Consider the following 26,722-nt stretch of genomic DNA (forward strand, 5'->3'; position numbering starts at 1 on the left):
AGCGTGCTCTTTTCCCACTCCCTTCTGTGTCACCTGACTTGCTGTCTTGATTCATCCCTCTTCCAGGCCCACAGCACTTATGTACATATCTGTAATTTATTTCTATTAATGTCTGTCTCCTTCTCTAGACTGTAAGGTCATTGTGGGCAGGGAATGTGTCCATTCATTCAATAGTATTTATTGAGCGCTTCCTATGTGCAGAGCACTGTACTAAGCGCTTGGAATGAACAAGTCAGCAACAGATAGAGACAGTCCCTGCCGTTTGACGGGCTTACGGTCTAATCGGGGAAGACAGACAAGAACAATGGCAATAAATAGAGTCAAGGGGAAGAACATCTCGTAAAAACAATGGCAAATTATTTGTCTATTATATTGTATATATATATGTATATATTATATATTAAATTATATATAATATTATATTGTGCCTATTATATTGTGCTCTCCCAAGTGCTTAGTACAGTGCTCTGCACATGGGGATTGTTAGAAAGATTTGGGTTCTAGTGCCAGCTTTGCATTTGACTAGCTGTGGGATCTTAAGCAAATCATGCCACTTGGTATAGCATTCCAAGCATAGTAAATAATCAATTAATACCGGAAATGGTAATGAAGCTCAGTGAGGGCAGGGAATGTGACCGTTTTTTGTTATATTGTACTCTGCCAAACGCTTAGTACAGGTATCTGCACACAGTAAGTGCTCTGTAAATATGATTGAATGAATGAATGTTGGAAATAAGTGCAGGAACTCATGAGATAATGCCTGTAAAGCACTTTGAACTCTTTAGGAATAAAATATGAATGATAATATTATCTAAACAGTTCTTTCCAAGGTTCGCTTCGGAATGCGTTCTCCTTAAATCAAAGACACCAGCCTCATCCTCTTTGTTTTTCATTTTTTATTCCCAGATGAAGTCAGTGGAATTTACTCACAGGCTTCATTGTTTTAAACAAGTAATTTTTTTTACATTTTAAAAGAAATCTAAAAAATGAAAGTTTTATTTTGTTTCATTGATTATCTGAAAATCTATAAAAATGGACCTAAATCAAATCACAATACTTCAAAATGTGAACATGCGATAAAAAAAATTCTTAGGTTGCCCTAAAGGGATTTCGTTTATCAAAGCAAAATAATAAACAATCATTACAAAGGAAATTTGGCACGAGAAACTATAGCACTAGCAGAGAATACAAAATCTTTTCTTCACAGACCAAAATATTTTTTTTTGCAAAATCAGTCGCCTATGTACATATATGGATGTTTGGTTTAGCTAATTACTTAATTCACTGAGCCTCCATCACATGTCAGGACCTAAGGGGGAATATACTTGGAAATAAGACCTGTCCTCGTGAAGTTTAAATTCTAAAACAATCCTTCTTACTGATGGTGTTGTCTGGTGTTGGTCTACGGCAGCCACCAGCAGGATTTATACAACAGTATACACCAAAATTCATGAAGGCCTGGGCAGACATGTGAAGAATCCACAGTCCAGGTTGCCTCGCTTCAGTTAGAAGCAGAAATGAAAATTCGCCGGAAGTCTGCAGGGCTGAGTGAAATTCTTCCACTGGGTTTCTGAGGCTCAGGGTCTGTCCACGGGTGCTCCTGTTGGCAATTAGTTTTGGAAGATGTTTTGTTCTTGGCAGCTTAAATCTGGAGTGATTTCACTGGCCCAGAGACTGACGACCAGGATTTGTTTTTAGGTTTCACCCTGGAACTGAGTGGGAGCATCATGTTCGAGGGTGTGATCACCGTGGTCGAGGGGATGATGGTGACATTCTTCCACCTCCGGGACCTGCAAAGAAGACCAGACAGAGGATTGGTCCTGGGTCTGCTTCTCAAAGGTTAGTTCTGAGATCCAAGTGTAGTTATGCAGCTGGTATTGCATGAAATAAATGCTGGGGGGGGGGGCAGTTTTGGGTCCCTGATCATCATGCACATACAATTAAAACTTGGAGCTGGGGCCTTTCCTCCCCACATCCAAAATCTTCTTGTTTTTCGTGGAGGAGCTTCATTCTTTCATTCTTCTTTCCCCCTCTCTGCCCTCTCTCTGGCTCTTCTCTCTAACTTATCCACAGCACTGGGGGAATGACAGGGAAACTGTAGAGATGAATGTTTTTTTTAACCTTCTTCCCCCACCATCATTGCACCATTATTGGCTGATGGGGGAGAGGGACACTGGGAAAGCCTCTATGGAGCATGTTCAGTGAGCTTAAAAGCAGGTTGAATCGGTGAAGCAACTCAAGCACAGAACCTTTGTAATTGTTTAAGGGTCCAACACCCTATTGTTCAGTCCAAACTGTGATGTTTCAGTGGCTCCCTGCCAATCTTTGCCTTATTGTTATCTGTTTCCCCCACCACCCCACCCTCCTCATTTTGTTTTAGCCCTCACTAGTTCCATCATTTTAAAAAAAGATCAAAAATGATGGAGTGTTGTATGTCTGAATCTCGGATGGAAAGTTCCTAGACTTCGGTTTCTTCCTCTGTACGTTAAGGGTAACCATGTTGGCTCTTCATGGGGGTTGGCGGGTGAGGGCGGAGGCTGACGGGCTATGAGATTGTCCCAGTTCTTGACAAGGATAAAATTGGCCCGGCTGAACCATCGTACACGGTTGTTAAGAATGGTATACAGACCTCCCAGTAAACGGCATCATCGTAGCAATTTTGGTCAGGTGGCTGACCCCAAATCGGTAGTTTGAGAATGAGTCCTGGAGAAAGCAAGTTAACATGAAGCTGAAAAAGGAAACCTATTTTCACAGAGTAATCATAATTCACAGAGTCATCATAATTCACATAATTACAACCACCACCACCATCATCCACTAATGTCCCACAGCATTGAGCACCAGCCTGGGTGTCAGAAGGACATGGTTTCTAATCCCAGCTCGGCCACTTGTCCACTGTGGGACCCAGGGTAAGTCATTTCACTTCCTCTGTGCCTCAGTTCCCTCATCTGTAAAATGGGGATTAAGACTGTGAGCCCTATGTGGGACAGGGATTGGGTCCAACCTGATTTGTTCGTATCCACTCCAGCACTCAGTACAATGCCTGGCACATAGTAAGCGCTTAACAAATGCCATCATCATTGTTATCATTATTATTGTTGTTATTATTATTATCTGTCTGCAGAGCAAAGCCTACCCAGGTTATTGCTTAGTTAACCTTTACTTCCTCTTTTGGAGGACCGCAAATTCAGGAGCTATCGTCCCTAGCCATGGAGTGAAAGCTGATGAACCTTTAGACAGTGGGAAATCAATCCATCGAAAAATGGTATTCATTGAGTGCTTTCTGTGTGCAGAGCTCTGTATTAAGCACTTGGGAAAGTAAAATACAGGTCGGTAGACACCTTCCCTTGCCCACAAGGAGCTTACGGTCTAGATGAGAATAAAGAGCCAGCGCGACATTGTTTTCTTTTTAAAAAATCTTAAGAATATTTTCATATCATTTACCTCTAAATTAGAAGGCAGCAAAGAGATGGGGGTTGATCAATCAATCAATCATTGGTATTTAGTGAGGGCTTACTGTGTGCAGGGCACTATAATAAGATTTAGGGAAAGTAGAATATAGAGTAAGTAGAATCTAGTTGGGGAGGCAGTCATTAGAACAAATCACAGGCAGGGGAGGTAACCAAATATAGAAATAGATACCTAAGTGTGTGGGGCAAGAAGGGTCAGTACCTAAGTACTTAGGGGGTCTGCACTAAAGTGCTTAGGTGATGCAGTTGGGAGAGAAAATAGTGTGGCGATATAAGGGATTAGTCAGGGAAGGCTTCCTTGGGAGATATGATTTTAGTTGGGCTTTGAAGATGGGAAGAGTGCTTTTCTGTTGGATCTGAAGTTTGAAGAAGTTTCAGGTAGGCGCGAACAGAGGTAGAAGGTGAGAGACAAAAGTGAGGCTCAGGGAATAGGTTATATTAGGTATCAGAGGAGCCAAGTCCCGTATTGTAAAGGCACTTTGGTAACTGACATCCGTTCCATTCCCTTCTAATGGTATTTGTTACGCACTTACTCCGTTCCGGGCACTGTACTAAGCGCTGGGGTGGATACAAGCAAATCGGGTTGGACACCGTCTCTGTCCCACGTGGGGCTCACTGTCTCAGTCCTCATTTTACAGATGAGGTAACTGAGGCCCAGAGAGGTGAAGTGACTTGCCCAAGGTCACCCAGCAGACAAGTGTCGGAGCTGGAATTAGAACCCGTGACCTTCTTCTGACTCCCAGGCCCCCGCTCCGTCCTCTACGCCGTGCTGCTTCTCTCACGGACACAGACACTTTTAACTCACAGACACTGATTCAGGGGGTTTGGGAGAAATTCACGGAAGAAGAACTTTCAGTTGAAAACGTTCTGGAGGGAACCTGCGACTGGACGTTTCTGTTAGATCCGGCAGAGGTGGTTAGCTCCTTGGATTTACTGACCTGTGATCAGGCCTCCCAAGATGGCTGTCCCCAGGGAGGTTCCCAAGGCCGACGCCTGCGTGGCTACGGTAGTTCTAGGGAGCCAAAGACAACGGAATATGTGGCCCTGTGCCTCAGTGCGTGGCCCCTCCTTCTCCACTGCCTCCCAACTCCCATCTCCTCCATCCCTGTTTTCTCGTACCTACCTGCCTTCTGGAAGTTTGTTCGAGAGCCCTGTTCGAAAGGTGCGGATAAAGACTAACCCCGTTGACACCCCGACACACCCATGTTTGTTACATTTCCCTTCATTCATTTGTTCATTGAATCATGTTTACTGAATACTTAACGTGCACTGTGCTAAGCGTTCGGGTGAGTACACTGTAACAATAAACAGACACACCTGGGTCAGCTCTAGCAGGAATACTGAGGAGCAAGTCCTCTACTGTGTTGGAAGCAAGGAGACGAAATACAGATCTGGAATTTTTTCAGTGATGATCAAAGGTGGATTTGCTTTAGTGCCACCCACAGGCACCAAACGAAGTGTTGCCCCTAACGATAATCACGTGGTACGTGTTAAGCGCTTACTACGGGCCAAGCACTGTACTAAGCGTCGGGGTAGCCCCACAGGGGGGCTCCCAGTCTAATAAGGAGGAAACGGGGAGAAAAATAGCTCACGGGGAAGTGTCGTTTCACTGAGGCGCCCTTGAGACGAACTCAAATTCGGGCCCCTGTGATTGAATGAAGGAATCGCCCAGTGAGAGGAGCCGTTCCGAACACCGGAGGCTTCTGGGAAATTGAGCGGTGGCCTTGACCCCATCCTTAGACTCCGGACAATTAACTGACAGGCAAGGAGGGGTCGGAGGATGCATTGCAAAAGCCGTCTCCTTCAAACTGGAGGGAAAGCATGGCAAAATTGTATGGACCAGCTAGAGTCCAGATGTTCAAGCATGGCACTTGGGCATACCGCACCAGGGATAGGTATGAAGGCTTCATGTTTCCCTGAAATACCTTTGCTTACCTGCAGCAGTGTTAGCACAGTATCAGGCCATTTTTGAAGAAGAAGAATGGCTATGGAAATGTATAATAGACAACGGCTCCCACTCCTGGCTAGCCACAATGCCTTTCCATCACCGGATTTTCCAAACTCCAAGCAGAACTTTCAAAAAGCCCTTTCTTGACTCACCTGTCCGTAGCTTCCAGGGCTACTGCCACAATGCTGGCAATGCCCCCTATGATTCCTGGTAAGCCATGTAAATTATGAACACCACAGGTATCTTGGATTCTCAGTTTAGATGCAAAAATTGGCTAAAATGAAAACAAGGCAACAAACCTTCTTTACATTTTCTGTCCAACCCTTCAGTACCAAACTCATGGGGATGGTGGGGGAAACTTCCCCAACAGTTTTTTAAGCCGTATTTCCAGCCTCGCTTGTCCCGAGTCTCTGACAAGGTCCGAGAGTTCCCAGTCGGGGCTGAACAGATCCAAAATGTTGGCTCTCGCGCCCGTTAGCACGTTGAAGCTGATCCACCCCACAATCCCCACTTCTCCCATTGCCACCACATACAAAATGAAAAGTTGGCCCCCGTGCCCTGATCCGGCCAGAAACTATTTATAAGTCTGTGCGCTAATTTAGCCATAGCTTGGGTTCGGTTCCTAATCTGTGGGGAAAATCCACTGGGGGTAATAGAAATCACTGGGGAACTGGTCAGAGGATTAAAAGCTGAACAGTTTTAGGGCTTTCATACTTACCGTCAGGAACTTGAATCCCAGAACAGAGACGATGCCAGCAATACTGCCAATTAACATGGCTCCGAAAGGGTGAATATTCATGTCAGCACAAGTGCCCACAGCTACACCTCCTGCCAGGGTGGCATTTTGAATGTGAACCTGGGAGAGCAGAGAACATCGATCAGTCGATTGTATTTATCGGGTACTTACTGTGCGCGGAGCGCTCGGGAGAGTATACCGTAACAGAATTGGTCGATATAGTCCCACGACAAATTTACAGTCTAGAGGGAAGATGAACAGAGTGACAGGGTAGTCCATCCAAGGGGATTCACCGGCCTGTTGGAATATAATAAGCGGCAGTAAAGCCTATTGGGCCTGGGAGTCGGAGGACCTGGGTTCTAATCCTGATCGGCTGCTCATCTGCTGTGGGACCCTGGTCAAGTCACTTAACTTCTCTGTGTCTCACAACTGCAGAATGGGGATTAAAACTCTGAGCCCCACGTGCGACGTGGATGAGTCCGAACTGATTAGCTTGTATCTACCTCAGGCCTTAGTTCAATGCCTGGCACATAGAAAACATGTAATAATAATGTTAATAATGATAATGTTGGTATTTGTTAAGCGCTTCCTATGTACAGAGCACTGTTCAAAGCACTGGGGTAGATACAGGGTCATCAGGTTGTCCCACGTGAGGCTCACAGTCTTCATCCCCATTTTCCAGATGAGGTAACTGAGGCACAGAGAAGTGAAGTGACTTGCCTACAGTCACACAGGTGACAAGTGGCAGAGCTGGGATTCGGACTCGTGATCTCTGACTCTTTCTACTGAGCCACGCTGTATCGCTAAAAATGTTTGGATAAAATTTAATCTCTGTGATATCTGTGTTGTATTTTTATGGTATCTGGGTTGTGCTCACACTGTTCTAAGCCCTGGGGGTTATACAAGTTTATCAGGTTGGACACAGTCCCTGTCCCATATGGGGCTCACAGTCTAAATAGGAGGGAGGAGGATTTAATCCCCATTTGACATATGAGATATTGAGGCAAAAATAAATTGAGAGACTTGCCCAAGGTCACCCAGAAAGCAATGGCAGAACTGAATGAGAACCCAGGCCTTCTGACGCCCAGGCCCGTCCTCTTTCCACTAGACCATGCTGCTTCTCATCTTTATTACATTTAGATTGTAAACTCCTAAATGGCAGGGATCAGGGTGTGTCTACCATTTCTGCTGTACTTTCCTGAGTGCTTAGTAGAGTGCCCGGCACACCGTAGGCGCTCTTCCCCTCCGGGGGGTCAATGGCTCATGAAAGAGAGTTCTTCCGAAGATCTGGGATTGTCTCTCCGTGACCTGGGTGAAACTTTCTGTTTAGTTCAGTCCCCATTTTGGGTGAGAATCTAAATGGGTTTGAGTTTCGGCTGCAGTGTTCAATCAATCAGTGGAATTTATTGAGTACTTACTGTGTGCAGAGCACTGTACTAAGCGCTTGAGGAGCAGCGTGGCCTAGTGGATAGAGCACAGGCCTGGGAGTCAGAAGGGGAGTTCTAATCCTGGCTCCGCCACTTGTCTGCAAGCAGCATGGCTCAGTGGAAAGAGCGCGGGCTTTGGAGTCAGAGGCCATGAGTTGGAATCCCAGCTCTGCCACTCGTCAGCTGTGTGACTGTGGGCCAGTCACTGAACTTTTCTGTGCCTCAGTTACCTCATCTGTAAAATGGGGATTAAGACTGTGAGCCCCACGTGGGACGACCCGATTCCCTTGTGTCTACCCCAGCGCTTAGAACAGTGCTCGGCACATAGGAAGCGCTTAACAAATACCCACATTATTGTTATTATTATTACTATTAAAATGGGGATTAAGACTGTGAGCGCCATGTGGGACAGGGACTGTGTCCAACCTGATTACCTTGTATCTACCCCAGTGCTTAGTTCAGTGCCTGGCACATAGCAAATGCTTAACAAATATAATAATGATGATAACAATAATAATAATGCAGAGTCAGTAGTCCTATTCCCTGCCCACAAGGAGTTCACTGCGGCTACATCGTGGCTGTGATTTGTGGTGACATGAGGCTATTAATGTCTGTCTCCCCGTCCAGACTGTAAGCTCACTGTAAGAAGGGAATGTATCTGTTTACTGTTTTATTGTACTCTTCCAAGTGCTTAGTACAGTGCTTTGCACACAGTAAGGGCTCAATAAATACGACCGAATGAATGAATGAGATCTTGACGCTCACCATATCGAGCTTGCCCCGTCGATCCACAAGGCTTGATAAGGCATAGGCAACAAGCACACACGCCGCTAGAGAGAAGTAAGTGTTCACGATTGCTCTGTACTGGCTTTCTCCTTGCTCAGCGACGGCGGAGTTAAAACTGGGCCAGAACATCCACAGGAAAATGGTACCTGTGGATAAAACAACCAGAAGTAAACACTAATTGTAAATGCGTGAAAATCTACCCTTCCTGGTTAATAATAATCACCGGGGTATTTGTTAGGCACTCACTTTGTACCCAGCGCTGTACTAAGGCAGGGGCAGATACAAGTTCATTAGGTCCCACGTGCAGCTCGCAATCTAAGTAGATATTGAATCCCCATTTTGCAGTGAGGGAACTGAGGCACGGAGAAGTTAAGTGACTTGCTCAAGGTCACACGGCAGGCACAGGGCAGAGCCGGGATTAGAACCTCAGTCCTCTGATTTCCAGGTCTGTTGTCCTCTTTCCACTAGGCCACGCTGCTTCTCCGCTCTGTCCTCTGTCACCTCTGACTCCCAAAGGAGCCTGCCTTTTTTTATATCCTCAACTCTCGGATAGCGGTCACAGATTCCGTCGGCGATCTTTTTTTTTTTAATGGCATTTGTTAAGCGCTTTCGCTGGGCCGGGCACTGTACTAATCACTAAGGTGGATACAAGTTAATCAGGTTGGACACGGTCCCTGTCCCACGTGCGTCTCGCCGTCTTAATCCCCATTTTACAGATGAAGTAACAGAGGCTCAGAGAAGTGAAGTGACCTGCCCGAGGTCACCCAGCGGACTCGTGGCAGAGCCGGGATCAGAATCCAGGTCTCTGTGACTCCCAGGCCAGTGCTTTAGCCACCGGGCCACACCGCTTCTCTTTGCTTTGGGGGTCATCTCCACTGTCCCCGCTGGTTTGGAAGAGCCCGTTTCTACTCACCGATCATGGCGAACAAGTCAGAGTGATACACAGACTCTTCGTTTTCATGCTTCCTTTTCAGATTGGGTCGATACAGAACGATTGCAACCGCCAGACCGAAATAGGCACCGAAGGCGTGGATGATCATTGATGCCCCGATATCTTGAGCCTGAAAAGGAGAGATAGGGACATTCTTCCGATTACGGTGAGGATCGATTTGGGGGAAAACTACCCACGGACCTAGAGGAGGATAGGAGTGAAGCTCATGTTAAGTCCCATCTTAATTCCAGACTTCTCTAATTAGAAGATTTGGCTTCTCTTCCTTGATGAACAAAAACTGCATCATGAAGAAGCCACTGGAGCCATTAGCAGTCTTGCATAATAATACTAATAATAATTGTGGTATCTGTTAAATGCCTACTATGTGCCAGACACTGTACTACTTCCATCTTAATTCCAGACTGCTCTAATTAGGAAGATTTGCTTCTCTTCCTTGGTAAACACAAACTGTATCCGGTAGAAGTCAGTGGCCCCATTAGCAGTCTTGCCTATTAATACTACTACTAACTGTGGTATTTTTAAAATGCTAATTATGTACCAGGCACTGTAGGAAGTGCTGGGGTGGATACAAGCAAATCAGGTTGGGCACAGTCCCTGTCCCGAGTTGGGCTCACTGTCTCAATCCCCATTTTACAGATGCGGGAACTGAGTCCCAGAGAAGTTAAGCGACTTGCCCAAGGTCATAGAGCAGACGAGTGGCGGAGCCGAGATTATAACCCGTGACCTTATGACTCCCAGGCCCATGCTCTATCCACTTGCCGAGTGTGGGGGTGGTCCACCTTACCTCCAGTTTATCTATGACGAGGTGTTCATTGCTGGTGAACACGAAGATTTCCATAATCGTCATAACCAGCATCTGCACTGGACTTGTTTTCCCTAAAACGGCTCCGAATGATATCAAAACGCTGGCAGTGCTGAAGTCGGCGTTTATCAGTCTAGGAAAAGAGAATCAAAGTCAAACCGCTATTGGTGATGATGAGCCCCGATGAGAGACCCGAAATGAAAGAATCTCTCATCTCCCACTTTCCCAACGATTACAAAAGGTGGAGCTTCAAGAGGATCAGTCGGTTTCCTCTTTAATCAGTCCTCGAATGCCTCTCCCTTCTGCATCGTCTCTGCGGCGCTTGGATCCGGGACCTTTGGACATGGGATAAGGGCCCCACCTCCAGCCCCACACCACTTTAGGTACCTATAATAACAATAATAATAATAACTGTGGCATTAGTTAAGCGCTCCCTATATGCCAGGCACTGTAATAAGCGCCGGGGTAGATACAAGATAATCAGGTTGGACACAGTCCCTGTCCCCCACGGGGCTCCCAGTCTCAATCCCCATTTTACAGATGAGGTGACTGAGGCCCAGAGCAGTGAAGTGACTCGCCAAGGTCACGCAGCAGACAAGTGGCGGATCTGGATTTAGAACCCATGACCCTCTGAGTCCCGGACCCGTACTCCAGCCCTGACACCGTGCTGCTTCTTGGATGAATGATTGATTGATCGATCGATTGATTGATAAAAGAGGGAGGAAGAGAGGTCTGTTTACGTTAGGATGTCAACGTGGAATTTTTTTCCCTCATTGTGCCAGAGCCCCTGCATCAGTGTCCCCCACTGGAGACCCAAGGCAGCGATCAGAAGGTTGAATCCCACGCTGCTGAATCCGTATTTCTTCAAGAAGGTCATGAGGAAGCCAAACCCGATGAATATCATCACGTGCACATCTTGGAACACTGGAGGAGAAGTGAAGGAAACATTCACGTTACCTCTTTTATTACGGTACTCATTCAATTATATTTACTGAGGCCTTACGTTGTGCGGAGCGCTGTACTAAGTGCTTGGCAGAGTACGACGCTACAATAAACCGACACATTCCCCGCCTGCGATGATCTCACAGTCTAGAGAGAGGGAGACAGACATAAATATATATAAATTAGTGACAGATATGTAGTTAAGTGCTGCGGGGCAGGGTCTGGGGAAGAACAAAGGGAGCAAGTCAGGGGGACGCGGAAGGGAGTGGGAGAAGAGGAAAGGGGGGAATTAGGGAAGGGCTCCTGGAGGAGATGTGCCTTCGGTAAGGCTTGAAGCGGAGGAGAGGGGTTGTCTGTCGGATTAGAGGGCCAGAGGCGGGACGTGGGCAAGGGGTCGGCGGTGAGATCGAGCCACAGTGAGAAGGTTAGCACGAGAGGAGTGAAGTGCGTCGGCTGGGCAATAGAAAGAAATTAGCGAGGCAGCGTGGCTCGGTGGAAAGAGCCCGGGCTTCGGAGTCCGAGGTCATGGGTTCGACTCCCGGCTCTGCCACTTGTCAGCTGTGTGACTGTGGGCGAGTCACTTCACTTCTCTGGGCCTCAGTTCCCTCATCTGTAAAATGGGATTAACTGTGAGCCTCACGTGGGGCAGCCCGATTACCCTGCCTGTATCTACCCCGGTGCTTAGAACGGTGCTCTGCACGTAGTAAGCGCTTAACAAATGCCAACATTATTATTATTATTAGGAGCAGGCAAGGGGTGGTATTTGTTATGCACTTACTGTACTATACTGAGGTGAGGCACCTCGGTTTTTCCATTGGTAAAATAGGGATGATCTTTGAGACGTGCTAACTGATTGAAACATGTTTTTCTGTGATATTTGTTAAACTGCACGTGCCAGGCACTATTACTAAGCACTGGGGTAGATATGAGCTAAACGGTCCGATTAGACCGTAAGCCCGTCGAAGGGCAGGGACTGTCTCTGTCTGTTACCGATTTGTCCATTCCAAGCGCTTAGTACAGTGCTCTGCACATAGTAACCGCTCAATAAATACTATTGAAAGAATGAATTTGGACCAAGTTCCTGTCCCACATGGGGGTTATAGTTTTAATCCCCATTCTACAGATGAGGGAACTGAGGCACAGAAAATTAAAGTGACTTGCCTGAGGTCACACAGCAGGCAAGTGACGGAGAAGCATTTGTATTGACGTGGCCTAGTGGATAGAGCACAGGCCTGGGAGTCAGAAGGACCTGGGTTCTAATCCCATCCCTGTCCCTTTTCTGCTCTGTGAACTTGGGCGAGTCACTTCACTCCTATCGGCCTCAGTTACTTCATCTGTAAAATGGAGATTAAGAGCGTGAGCCGCATGTGGGACGTGGCCTGTGTCCAACCTGAATACCTTATATCTTAAGTAGACCAAGTCCCCTCCCTGCGGCGCCTGGATCTGGCGTAGGGGACGCAGGTGGCCGGGAAAACTCTCTCGCTGTGGCGCTCGGTTTCCCCTCCGGACGGTTGATGGGCTCAGGTCAGTGTCGGGAGCGAAGGGGAGATGAGCTGCCGGGATGTGACGGGGATGACCCCCACCTTCCCTCTATCCGTCCCTCCCTTCTTAAATCTCACCCTTCTTCCTTTTGAAAAGTTTTATTATTTATTTATTTATTTTTTGGTATTTGTTAAGCTCTTTCTATGTGCCGGGCACTCTTCTGAGCTCTGGAGTAGACATAAGGTATGCAGGTTGGACACAGGCCGTGTCCCACACGCGGCTCACACTCTTAGATGAAGTAACTGAGGCCCGGAGAAGTGAAGCGACCTGCCCCAGGTCACGCAGCAGACGAGCGGTGGAGCCGGGATTAGAACCCACGTCCTCAGACTCCCAAGCCCGTGCTCTTGCCACTAGGCCGTGCTGCTTCCTGTAGTGTGAAGTACGGGAGTTTTGGCATGGCCTCATTTTCGGTCTTTCCTTTTCGGTTGCTGTTTTGTGCTGCCCTTCCTTGGGAGTTGCAGCCAGAAGACGACGTACTTCTTGGTAAAGATCTGGTCCGGTGTGGTGGTGTTCTTTGATATGACTGAGCTCCTCGATGTGCCTCTGCCTATGTCCGCTACTGCCTTATCTCTTCTAGCCATAAGAGACGAGGAAAAGCCCTGCAATTTTTTTGGCTTCAGCTGCTCTGTCGAGAGATGGCCTACTGGAAAGGCTTAGAGTCAGAGGGTCTGGGTTCTAATTCCGGCTCTACCACCTTTCTTTTTAATGGTATGTGTTTTAGCACTTACTACGTGCCAGGCGCTGTACTAAACGCTGGGGTAGAGTCAAGGTGATCGGGATAGACACAGTCCACGTCCCACAAGGGGCTCACAGTTGTAAGCCCCGTTTTACAGATGAGTTAACTGAGGCGCAGAGAAATGAAGTGACTTGCCCCAGGTCACACGGCCGACAAGTGGCAGAACAGGGATTAGAACCCAGGTCCTCCTGACTCCCAAGTCTCTGGTCTATCCACTTGCCTGCTGCATGAGCTTAGGCAGGTCGCTTAACTTCTCTAAGCCTCAGTTTCCTCATCTGTAAAATGGGGACCCAATACCCGTTCTCCGTCTTAGTTAGACTCTGAGCCCCGTATGAGACAGGAATCGTATCTGACCCGGTCATCTCTTATCTATTCCAGCGCTTGGTACACACTGTTTGGCCCATGGTAAGAACTTAGCAAATAGTACCATTATAATCAGGACTCCTCGGTCTGGAGTCACGGGTTCCCGGGCCCGTGGAGAGGGACAGGACTTCCAGTAGCACTCTGAGAATTTGGTGACCTCTTGACTTTTGATATCCACCCAGCTACCAGAGGGGCTCCCATTTAGGGCAAACGTCACAAGGTGGTGGTATTTGTTAAGCCCCTGCTAGGTGCCGAGCATTGCAGTGAGCACCGGGGTAGACACGAGAGGGTCTGTCCGGAAACAATCCCAGTCCCGTATAGGGTACACAGTCTAAGAAGGAGGAGAAAACATCTGTCAGTCGTATCTCCTGAACACCGTACATGCCGAGTGCAGAATACTAAATGATCGGGAGAATATAACATAAAAATACAGCCGAGTTGGTAGACGCAGTCCCCGCCCACGGTGAGCTTACAGAGTAGAGTACTCAATTCCCCTTTTGCAGATGAGCCAACTGAAGCTCAGGGAAGCGTTATTACCAGCCCATTAGAGAAGTTAATCAATAATTACTTCCGCATGCCTATTACCTCTATTCTCCTGCCCGCCCCCCCCCCCCTTCTCATGTACCTATGAAGCCTAATTTTCTTCTTCTTAATAATGAAGGGTTGGGAAGGTCAGGTTGGGATGAAATGGGTCATAGGGTCATAGAAGCAGCCTTACATAGTGGAAGGAGTTCTCCTCTCTCACTACAACCCAGCCTGCACTCTGCGCTCCACAAACACCATCCTGTTTACTCTACCTCAATCTCATCTCTTTCACTCTCCACCCTTGCATATACCCTCCCTCTTCCCTGGAACTCCCTCAATCAATCAATGCTATTTACCGAGTGTTCACTACGTGCAAAGCAGTGTATTAAGCCCTCCCCCCTCATATCCGAGAGATACCCGTTCTCCCCATCTTCAAAGACCTCCTAAAAGCCTACCTCCCCCAGGAAGCCTTCCCTGATTAACCTCTCATCGCCTCACCCTATTTTCTCTCCTTTCTGTATTGCCTATGCACTTCCGTCTATATCCCCAAATCATTGTGATGCTCACCCTTTCCATCCTTGGAACATTTATGTGAATCAGTCAATCAATTAATGGCGTTTATTGAGCACTCACTGTGTGCAGAGCACTATACTAAACACTTGGGAGAATACAATTCAGTAGAGTAGGTCTACACAATTCCTGCCCACCAGGAGCTTAAATATCCTCATACTTTGCAGCTACAATTTATTTTAATGTTAATCTTCTCTACTAGAGCTTCAAATCTATAGGATAGGATCTATAGGAGGATAAGGGTCATGTCTACCAATTTTATTGTAGCGCACTCTTCCAAATGCTTAGTACAGTGTTCTACATACAGTAAGCACTCAATAAATAGAATAAATCACAAATGAAACTCTGTGAAAACCCCTTTATTTCCCTCTAGTCTGTAAGCTCCTGACTAGAGGGAAATAAAGGGGTTTTCACAGAGTTTCATTTGTGATTTATTCTATTTATTGAGTGCTTACTCAATAAATACATCTACTAATTCTTCTGCACTATATCTACTAATTCTGAATTCTTCTAATAGTCTCATTTTGAGTCTGTAACCTCACTGTGGGCAGGGAACTTGTCTACCAACTCTGTTATACTGTACTCTCCCAAGCGCTTAGTACAGTGTTCTGAACACAGTAACTTCTTAATAAGTACCATCGATTGACTGATTACCATCTCTCCTGTATCGTACTCTCCAAAGTACTTAGTACAGCGCTCTGTGCACGGAAAGTGTTCACAAAATACTACTGGTTGATTGGTCGATTGATTTTTTCAAACATTAAATAAGGGTTCCGTGATATTGGGCGAGGCATTATTTAATGGGCTGCTAGGAACATAATAATCCTCCCTCCAGTTGTTGCCCTTCTGAGCATCCCTATAAAAGGAGAAAAACCCTTCTTGTTTGATGAATTATGAATGAATTTTTTTCCCCTCCACGGACAGCTACGTACCCAGGTTATTACTCAGCTACAGTGATTCTCCTCTCCAGTAAAAACGTGTGCTCAAAATTGCCAGTTTTCTCATTGGTTTAGGGACAGTCTAAGCGGTCATGTTATGAACTTATCCCTGTTACTTAGAGACCACAGAGAACACTTTCCCGAGCACTGTGAGCCGAGTCCAGATTTTTTTTAAATGGTATTTGTAAAGTGCTTACTGTGTGCCGGGCACTGTACTAAGTGCCGGGGTAGATATAAAGTAATCAGTTTGGACACAGACCATGTGCCACATGGGTCTCACAGTCTTAATCCCCATTTTACCGATGAGGGAACTGAGGCACAGAGAAGTGGCTTATCCAAGGTCAAGTAGCAGACAAATGGTGGAACTGGCATTAGATCCCAGATCCTTCTGACTCCCAGGCCCGTGTCCTCTATCCATTAGGCAACGCTGCTTCTCAGCATGCCAGATTTTGGCAGCCTGCCTCTGGCAAGACCAACAAAACCAGAACAGAAGCATCCTGCCAGTAGATGAGGTTTACATCCTAATGGGGACCCTCATTCATTCATTCATTCATTCAATCGTATTTATTGAGTGTTTTTTCGATCAGTTGCTGTATACGTGCAGAGCACTGTACTAAGTGCTTGGGAGAGTACAATATAATAACAGACACATTCCCTGGCCACAGTGAGCTTTCAGTCTAGAGGGGGGACAATACTTGTATGTGTGTTTGGCAGGTATTTGGTGCCACATAGTGGGAATGCCTAGCTGGGTGTCAGTAAATCAACCCATCAGTGGTTTTCTTTGAGCAGTGATAGGTTGGGTTCTTCCCAGAAGTTGGAATGTGGGGAATTAGCCCAGTGGCCAGGTTGTTAACTCCACAGCCTGGGAGGAACTGGACCTAGAAATCCCTTCCTTTCTTCCTACTTGAACTTTAGAAACTATCAGCAGAGAGCCCTTCTCGTCTGCTATGCTGCTTTTCTCTTTCAAGTTTTTCACTCAGTTCATTTTGTTGCCGGCATCGAACTGTGCCTTCTTTTTCCAAGAGTTGGCTGCTTGGGTGTCTCACTCATTTCACCCTCTTGGCATGTTTCCCCCGCTCTCTTTGTTCAGGTGCTTTTATGCTCCCTTCCCACACACACTCCACACTCACCACCACATCTTCTTCCTCCATTTCCTGTGTCTGGGACGATCTTTCTTTCCGGATGTCCCTAAGTGCTTGTCTGGGACAATCTTTCCCCTTTCTCTATGGATGTCAGTATCTTCTTCCTGATCCCCCTTTTTTCCCCCCAGCCCATGCTAGGACAACCTTCTCGTGAATGATGGGAACAGACTTCCTGAGGGAGGCAATCTGTCCTCCTTTACCATAGGTCGGAATAGTGTCTGCCCACAGAAAATGTCCTTCAGTAGCACAGCTGGTGAACAGGATTGACACCTGTCATTCAGGGAAGACTTAGGTACAGTTCTGCCTAAAGGGACGGAGAATCAATCCATCTTATTTGTTGAGGGCTTACTGTCTGCAGTGTAGAGAAGCAGCATGGCTCAGTGGAAAGAGCCCGGGCTTGGGAGTCAAAGGTCGTGGGTTCGACTCCCGGCTCCGCCGCTTGTCAGCTGTGTGACCTTGGGTAAGTCACTTCACTTCTCTGGCCCTCACTTCCCTCATCTGTCAAATGGGGATGAAGACTGAGAGCCCCACGTGGGACAACCTGATGACTCTGCATCTCCCCTACTGCTTAGAACAGTGCTTGGCACGTAGTAAGCGCTTAACAAATACCAACATTATTATTACTGTACTAAGCGCTTGGGAGACTACAACACAGTGGTAGACACATTCCCTGTCCACAAGGAGCTCAAAGACTAGAGGGGGAAGGATGAAAGACATGCGGCAGTTCATTCAGTAGTATTTATTGAGCACCTACTGTGTGCATAGCACTGTGCTAAGTATTTCAGAGCCTACATTCAGAGCAAAAGACTCAGCCTCCGACCTCAAGGAGCTTGTGATCTAAAAGATGGCTCCGAGGACTCCCTCCACTCTGTGATTCTCTTGAAAAAAGACATCTTGTATTAAAAGTTTTATTTTAAGACAAGAACAGAGCAGACGGGGAACTTTACTATATATAACTTAGCCTGGATTACTACTACTGGAGCTCATAGTCTAAGTGAGAGAGAGAACTCGTTGTGAATCCCCATTTTGCAGATGGGGAACTGAGGCAGGGAGAAGTGAAGTGACTTACCCCAAAATCACACAGAAGGCAAGTGGCGGAGCTGGGCTTAAAACCCAGGTCCTAGCCTGGAGAATAATAATAATAATAATAATAATGTTGGTATTTGTTAAGCGCTTACTATGTGCCGAGCACTGTTCTAAGCGCTGGGGTAGACATAGGGGAATCAGGTTGTCCCACGTGGGGCTCACAGTCTTCATCCCCATTTTACAGATGAGGGAACTGAGGCGCAGAGAAGTGAAGTGACTTGCCCACAGTCACACAGCCGACAAGTGGCAGAGCTGGGATTCGAACTCATGAGCCCTGACTCCAAAGCCCGTGCTCTTTCCACTGAGCCACGCTGCTTCTCAGCGTGGAGAGTGGAGAACACTCTCTTAACGAGCACAAAGCTGGGAGAAATCCATAACCTCCTTTTCACCACTGAAACTCTCTCTGGGGTTGATAACATGATGCTCAGAGCAGGATTATGATATTTTAGATTAACTGGGATAATCTACTCTTCCAGCCAATATCTTTTCTGGACAGATGGTCAAAGAACACAGTAATTTCAATTTTCATTAGGGTTTGTTTTTCATATGTGGAAGAGATGTCTTTCTTCTTAATCCTGGAGTTTATGATAATTTATTGCCTCTATATGTGGCCTCTACTACTAATCTTCCTTCTATCTTGCCTACAGCATTCATTAATCAATCATATTTAGTTAGCGCTTAATGTGTTCAGGGCAAACTACTAAGCTCTTGAGAGAGTACAGAATAATAGAGTTGATAGAAGCATTCCCTGTCCACAAGGAGCTTAGAATCTGGAGGAAATAATACATTCATCTCTGTGTTGTCCAAGAAGAGTCCTGGCTTTGTATACAGCATTTCTATCAATTATTTTGTATCGTACCGTCCCAAGCCCTTAGTACAGTGATCTGCGCACAGTAAGCTCTCAGTAAATAACACTTATTAATGGATTGATTCCTCTCTTCATTCCTCTTTAACCCCCACTGACCTCTCCTCCCCCTGACTTTCCCATCACTGTAGACGGCACTACCATCCTTCTTGTCTCACAAGCCCATAACCTTTGTGTTATCCTTGACTTCTCTCATTCAACCCTCATATTCAATCCATCCCTAAATCCTGCTGGTCCCACTTTCACATCACTAAAACCCGCCCTTTCCTCTTCATCCATACTGTTACCTCCTTCTTGCTGACCTCCCAGCCTCCCGTCTCTCCCCACTCCACTTCACTCTGCTGCCTGGATCATTTTCCTACAAAAACGTTCAGGACACATCACCTGTCTCCTCAAAAGACTCCTGTGGTTGCCCATCCACCTCAGCATCAAACGAAAATTCCTCTCCATTGGCTTTAAAGTACGCCAACACCCTGCCGCCTCCTACCTCAACTCGCTTCTCTCCTACGACCCAGCCCACTCCTTTAGTGCTAAGCTTCTCACTGTGCCTCAGTCTCGCCTCTCTGGCTGCCGACCCCTAGCCCACGTCCTGCCTCTGGGCTGGAACGCTCTTCCTCCTCAAACCTGACAGACAATTGTTCTCCCTTACTGAAGGCACATCTCCTCCAAGAGACCTTCTCAAACTAAGCCCCACTTTTCCTCATCTCCCGCTCCCTTCCGCATCACCCTGACTTGCCCTCTTTGTTCTTGTCTCCATCCAGTCCCACAGCACTTATGTACATATCTGTCATTTTATCTATTTGTATTGATGTCCATCTCTCCCCCTAGACCGTAAGCCCGTGATGAGCTGGGAATGTGACTATTTATTGTTGTATTGTACTCTCCCAAGCGCTTAGTACAGTTCTCTGCACACAGTAAGCCCTCGGTAAATACAACTGAATGAATGAACTCTCCCCAGTTTTCTTCTTGTCTTCTCAACGGTCCTGTCCCTAATTGTTCCACAAATTGCTGCTCAGCTGTCTTTCAAGATCTCCATCGAACTCTCAAATTCTATACCCTCTTTGTCATTTCCTCCCATTTCTTGGAAACGTTCGCTCCCACCCTCTTCCCCTTCCTTACTGGCATCTTCGGCCTCAGATTGTCTGCTGCATCCTTCCCCTCTGTTTTCAAACATGCTGAAGTCTCTCCTATACTAAAGAAAGGCTTCTGGGATTTCCACTTCACCCTCCAGCTACATCCCCATCTTTTTATTCCTGTTCCTATCCAAACTTCTGGAACGGGTTGTAGGCCACCAGGGCTTTCAGTACTTCTCTACCAACTCTCTCCTTCACCCACAGAAATCTGATTTTCTCCCCCATTGTCCCATTGAAACTGGCCTCTCCAAGATCTCCACTGACCTCCTCTTAGTCATAGCCAAGACTGCTTTGTCCTGATAATAAGAGTCATTGTGGTATTTAAGTGCTTACTCTGTGCCAGTCACTGTTCTAAGAGCTGGGTTGGATACAAGCAAATGGGCTTGGACACAGTCCCTGCCCCGCCTGGGGTTCACAGTCTCCATCTCCATTTTACAGATGAGGTAATTGAGGTACGGAGAAGTGAAGTGACTTGCCCAAGGTCACACAGAAGACAAGTCTTGGAGCTGGGATTAGAACCCATGACCTTCTGACTCCCAGGCCCGTAGTCTATCTACTCTGCCGTGCTGCTTCTCCTTGACCTCTTGGCTGCCTTTAGACACTGTTGACCACTCTCTTCTCCTGAAAACATTATTTTTTAATGGTATTTGTTGAGCACTTACTGTGAGACCAGGCACTGTTCTAGATGCTAAGGTAGATAAACCTAATCAGGTTGGACACAGTCCGTGTCCCACATGGGACTCAGAGTCTCAATCCCCATTTTCAGATGAGGTAACTGAGGCCCAGAGAACTGTAGTGACTCACCCAAGGTCACATAGAAAACAAGTGGCAGAGCTGGGATTAGAACCCAGATCCTTCTGACTCCCAGGTCCGTGAGTCACCCATTAGGCCATGCTCCTTCCCTATTTGACATCGGTTTGGCCAACATGGTGCTCTCACTGTGGGCAAGTCACTTAACTTCTCTGTGCCTCAGTTCCCTCATCTGTAAAATGGGGATTAACGGTGAGCCTCACGTGGGACAACCCGATTACCCTGTATCTACCCCAGCGCTTAGAACAGTGCTCGGGCGCATAGTAAGCGCTTACCAAATACCGACATTATTATTATTGTTCTCTGCCCGCTCTCTATTAGTCACTGGATCTTTTCTCCGCTTTTATCCCCTGAGATCTCCCACAAGGTTCGGTTAGTAATAATAATAATAATAATGATGGCATTTGTTAAGCACTTACTATGTGCCAAGCACCGCTGAGTCCCTTTCTCTGCTAGGAACTCAAAACAGCCTCTTCTAAACTGATAATAGTGGTTGGTAGCAGCCTCTAATAGTTGGCAGGGGAGAAGTCCTGCTACTCTGTTGTACTGTACTCTCCCAAGCACTTAGTACAGCATGCTGCACACCATAAGAGCTCAATAAATGCCACCGATTGACGGATTGACTGATAGCAGTAGGCGTAGCCATTTGTAATAATGTCTCTAAACCTCTTTTCCCCCTTCTTATCTTCCACCTCTTTCTTATCTTGATCATTGTATCCCTTCTGTATCTCATCCCTCCATTTTTTCATTATATTATACACTCCTAAGCACTTAGTACAGCTGTCTGCCCACAATAAGTGCTCAATAAAGACGGCCGATTGACTGACTTTTCTGAAGCCTCTGTCCTCCTCTATAACAATTACTATTATTGTGGTATTTGCTAAATGGTTACTATGTGCCAGGCAAGGTACTAAGCACTGGGGTGGTTAAAATAATAATGTTGGTATTTGTTAAGCGCTTACTATGTGTAGAGCACTGTTCTAAGCGCTGAGGTAGATACAGGGTAATCAGATTGTCCCAAGTGAGGCTCACAGTCTTAATCCCCATTTTACCGATGAGGTAACTGAGGCCCAGGGAAGTTAAGTGACTCGCCCACAGTCACACAGCTGACAAGTGGCAGAGCTGGGATTCGAACCCATGACCTCTGACTCCCAACCCCTGCTCTTTCCACTGAGCCACGCTGCTTCCCTCAAAGAGTCGGGTCGGACACAGTCCCTGTCCCACTTGGGGCTCACACTCGTAATCCTCATTTTACAGATGAGGTACCCGAGGCACAGAGAAGTTAAGTGACTTGCCCAAGGCTACATAGCAGACAAGTAGAGGAGCCAGGATTAGAACCCATGACGTTCTGACTCCCAGGCCCGAGCTCTATCTACTGTGCCATGCTGCTTGCCACCCCTCTACTAGAGTATGAAGAACTTGAGGGCGGGAATCATCCCGATTAGACTGTAAACCTGTCAGAAGTCAGGGACTGTCTCAATCGGTTGCCCATTTGTACATTCCAAGCGCTTAGTACAGTGCTCTGCACATAGTAAGCGCTCAATAAATACTATTGAATGCCTACCAACTCCGTTGCATTGGACTCTCCCAAGCACTAAGTACAGTGCTCCACACACAGTAGGAACTCAATAAATACCATTAATTGATTGATTACTGGAGAGGCGTGGAATCAGTCTTAGTCCCCTTTGCCCCCTCTCTCTGAGTGAGCTCAGGACTGAGTCGGCTCTCTGAGAGTTAAAAAGCAGAAGGGGGAGAGGAAACAACTCTCAAAAAAGGTTGAGGTTATGTCAATCTCCTGCCCTGTCCTAGAAAAAGAATCCTGATCTTAGTCTCCAGCGTGTCACCTTGATTAGAATCAAATGATGTGAATAGACCATCTATTGTTGCTCCATAAATCCACTAAGAATGAAATAATAGGAGATAATTCCATCAGACAAGCCAATGACGTAACCGTGTTTCCTGGACTGCATCTCTCAAGGTTTAGATCCTTTCTTTCAGGAAATGTTATTCATTTTGACTGAAATTTCCATTTAAACTTAGAAAAGAACACCGACGTTGGTCCCAAGACATTGTAACAATATTAATTTCTCCAGACCAGCTTTCTAAACTGAGGGAAAAACTTGCATTCACCAATCCTCTCCTCTCCTCCCAAATCCCCAGACTTCAAATCTTGACATCTTTGAAGGAGATGAGGGCCAGATTTTATTTTGTAAGCTGTTAAACCGCTACGTTCTATCAGATACGGCAAGTTTTCTCCACAGTCTCAAGTGGCTACAAGATATAAAGCATCGTGGCGAGAGAATGATAAAATGCTGAATTCTGTCTTCCATTCAGGGACTTTCCAGTTAATGTTTAACGGTCCCTACCTGGCATCTAACTCAATTAGAACAACCCCTGTTACACCCAAGTTTCACTTTGCTCAGTCTTCAGCAGGTCTTTATTTAAAATAGAATAAGTAAACACCATCCCTTCCCTGGAGGATTGAGTTTTCAGTCTAATCTGGGAGGCAGGCATTAAAAAAAAATTACAGATAAGGGAAGCAGAAGACTGTAAGGACGGATACATAAGGTCTGGGGGGTGACGGTGAAGTGAGGATCCAAATGCTTAAAGGGGACAGACTCAAGTGCACAGACAATGCAGAAGGGAGGGTGAACAGGTTGGGAAAGTGAGAAGCAGCATGGCCTAGGGGATAGAGCAAGGGCCTGGGTCTCGGAAGGAGCCGGGTTCTAATTCCTACTCTGCCACTTCTCTGGTGTGTGACCTTGGGCAAGTCACTTCACTTCGCTGGGAAGCAGCGTGGCTCAGTGGAAAGAGCCCGGGCTTGGGAGTCAGAGGTCATGGTTTCGAATCCCAGCTCTGCCACTTGTCAGCTGGGTGAAGGTGGGCGAGTCACTTCACTTCTCTGTGCCTCGGTTCCCTCATCTGGAAAATGGGGATTAACCGTGAGCCTCACGGGGGACGACCTGATGACCCTGTATCTACCCCAGCGCTTAGAACAGTGCTCTGCACGTAGTAAGCGCTTAACAAATACCAACGTTATTATTCTCTGAGCCTCAGTTACCTCAGCTATAAAATAGGGATTAAGACTATGAGCCCCATGAAGTACGAGGACTGTTTCCAACCCGATTAGCTTGTATCCACCCCAGGGTCTAGTACAGAGCCTAGCACATGGTAAGCATGTAACAATTATATATATATATATATGTATATAAATTATATATAATCTTATATACAATTCGTATATATTTATTATTAATAATATACAATGTATAATTTATATGTATGCATACAATACATACATATTTATATATACACACGATTATATATAATTTATATATATACAATTTTATATATAATATACATATATATATATATAAAGGAATGAGAGGATATTAAGGGGAGGCTCCTTAGAGGAGATATGATTTTAATAGAGCTGGAACCATAAAGGTCCTGGCTTCCACTCTGTGCCTAATCACATTAGTATTGGTTGAGGGAAAGCAGTGTTGTCTAATGGAGAGAGCATGGGTCTGGAAGTCAGACTGTTGTGTGATCTTGAGTAAGTCATTTCTCTTTGCCTCAGTTACCTCATCTGTAAAATGGGGAATAGGAGTTGGAGCCCCATGCGGGACAGGGACTGTGTCCAACCTGATGATCTTATATTTACCCCAGTGCTTAGTATAGTGCCTGGCACAGAATAAGCGCTTTAACAAGTACCCTTCTAGACTGTAAGCATGTTTTAAGCAGGGAATGTGTCTGATTTTTGTTCTACCGTACTCTCCCAAACACTTAGTACAGTGCTTTGCCCACAGTAAGCTCTCAGTAAATACGACTGAACGAATGAACGAATACCACTAAAGAAAAGAGACAGTAAAGCACAGATGATAACTAATAAGCCTAGTGTTTCTTCAAACTCTACAAACAGCCCAGGAGACCAAATACCCCAATCCCTTGCTAAGACTCCTAACCAGCCTCCTTGTCTCCAAATAACAAATACTTACAGGGGTAGAGCACAAGAAACCGGTTGCCTTCCCTGGTGCGGTTGGACTGGAGGCCGTTGCTTTGGTCCTTATCGTATTCGACAAATATCCCAAACAAAATAATCATGGCCAGTTCCAAGCCAATGGCCAGGATGGGCAATTTGAGCCTCATGTTGGTGGCAAAGCGTAGAGGCATACTGAGGACTCCAAGGGCTGCAGGAGCTGATAAAGACCGAGGGATTTGCGCTTCAAGGGGAAATAGACCGCATTCTGTGCATCCCAATGACATGGCGTGAAAAAAAATGAAGAAAATAAGCCTGTTTATTGTGTCCCACCCACTCTGGGAGGGGCATCTCACTGTAAGTTGATTCCTGTTACCGGAGCACAGCTGTGGTCTTTATGAAAGGCAGAGAAAGATGCCAGTCCTCATAATTGTTGGCCAAGAGGCATGGCTTGGAGAACCCCTCTGAGCTGTTCTTTAAGGCACCTTTTTTTCCGACTTTTCTGCGGATGGCGGTTAGGGTGCGCACAAAGTAATTCTGGTTTGGGATCTGGACGGAAGCTTCTGTCCCTCAGAGGACAATCAATCCATGGTATTTATTGATTGCTTACTGTGTGTGTAGAGTACTGTACTGAACGCTTGGGAAAGTGCACTATAATAGAGTTGGTAGATTACTCTTCAGTTGGTCAATCATATTTTTTGAGCGCTTACTGTGTGCAGAGCACTGTACTAAGCTCTTGGGAGGGTACGATATAACAATTAACAGACCCATTCCCTGCCCATAACGAACTCACAATCCAGGGATTGATCTCTTTCTTAGGTGAATGGGAATCTTTCAATTGCAATCCCCAATTAAGAAGCACTGCCCGAAAGAAAGCGCTCTGGTTTCAGTTCATTGACAGATGGATGTAACAACTGCCTGATTATATTAACGCTATTTCAATTTTTAAAAATACTCCAATGGTCAAATGTGATAGAGGACAAGATGAGAAGCAGTGTAGCCCAAGGGATAGAGCATGGGTCAGGGAGTCATAAGGACCTGGGTTCTAACTCTGGCTCTGCCACATGTCTGCCTCGTGACCTTGGGCAAATCACTTAACTTCTCTGAGCCTCGGTTACCTCATCTGTAAAATGGGGATTAAGGGCGTGAGCCTCATGTGGGACGGGGATTGTGTCCAACTGTTTAACTTGTATCTACCCCAGCACTTAGAACAGTGCTTGGCACATGATAAGCACTTCGATATCATAACTATTATTGTTTTTATTATTATCATTCGGGTGGGAGACAATAAACCTAGACGAGGCACCAAAGAATTGAAAGGGGTAGTATACAGAGAGGGGTGTGAGATGCCAAACCATTCAACACCATCATTACAATTCCTTCCTTTATCCTGGAATTGTTCTTGTAGAGGGGAGGGTGCAAGTCAACCTTGGCGAAGTCCTTTACTGAGTCAAGCCCTCAAACTGAGGCAGGCTGGTTGCCCAAGTATTACAACCACAGATGAGAAAGGAGGTGAATTGGAGATACTCTATTCAGCAATAAATAGATTTCACTAGTTACTTAGTCCAGAAAGCGGTAAGTTTATCCTGAGAGGCAGCATGGCCTAGTGGAAAGAGCACGGGCCTGGGAGTCAGAGGACCTGAGTCCTAATCCTGGCTCTGCCAATTGCCTGGTGTGTGGTCTTGGTCAAGTCACTTAATTTATCTGTGCCTCAGTTTCCTCAACTGTAAAATGATGACCCAAAGCCTTGCTTCCTTTTTTTAAATGGTATTTGTTAAGCGCTCACTTTGTGCCGGGCACTGTACTAAGTGCTGGGGTAGATACAAGTTGGAAGGAAGGAAATGCTTCTAGTACTCCCCTGAGAGTGACCCGGACCGTGTAGGCTGACTGTTAGAACGCCTTTTATCTCTCCTCCCACCTTGCCTAGAACCACTAGGCTTGGAGATCAGACTGTCCCAGCATCTTTTAAA

General features: G+C 46.3%; 1 protein-coding gene across 1 annotated transcript; it reads right to left on the reverse strand.

Annotated features, from left to right (window-relative positions):
* Window positions 1-878: 878 nt before the first annotated feature.
* RHAG (Rh associated glycoprotein) lies at window positions 879-25,017 on the reverse strand. Its single transcript, XM_007666969.2, has 10 exons — window positions 24,772-25,017; window positions 10,862-11,045; window positions 10,104-10,254; window positions 9,281-9,428; window positions 8,347-8,513; window positions 6,137-6,274; window positions 5,571-5,692; window positions 4,409-4,482; window positions 2,630-2,703; window positions 879-1,790 (listed from the first exon to the last, which is right to left on the reverse strand). The coding sequence occupies exons 1-10, from the start codon at window positions 24,944-24,946 to the stop codon at window positions 1,695-1,697; spliced, it is 1,329 nt and encodes a 442-aa protein (XP_007665159.1). The 5' UTR covers window positions 24,947-25,017; the 3' UTR covers window positions 879-1,694.
* Between the last annotated feature and the right edge of the window lie 1,705 nt (window positions 25,018-26,722).

Source organism: Ornithorhynchus anatinus, chromosome 9, assembly GCF_004115215.2.
Source record: "Ornithorhynchus anatinus isolate Pmale09 chromosome 9, mOrnAna1.pri.v4, whole genome shotgun sequence".
Taxonomy (NCBI): Eukaryota; Metazoa; Chordata; class Mammalia; order Monotremata; family Ornithorhynchidae; genus Ornithorhynchus; species Ornithorhynchus anatinus.

Excerpts from the sequence above, each read along its gene's own strand:
- RHAG (XM_007666969.2), bottom strand. The coding sequence starts at position 24,946 with ATGCCTCTACGCTTTGCCACCAACATGAGGCTCAAATTGCCCATCCTG. Across the intron at positions 11,046-24,771 it reads GTTTCTTGTGCTCTACCCCT|TGTTCCAAGATGTGCACGTG; the intron begins GTAAGTATTTGT and ends CTTCTCCTCCAG. Across the intron at positions 4,483-5,570 it reads GCCCTGGAAGCTACGGACAG|AACTACCGTAGCCACGCAGG; the intron begins GTGAGTCAAGAA and ends TTGGCTCCCTAG.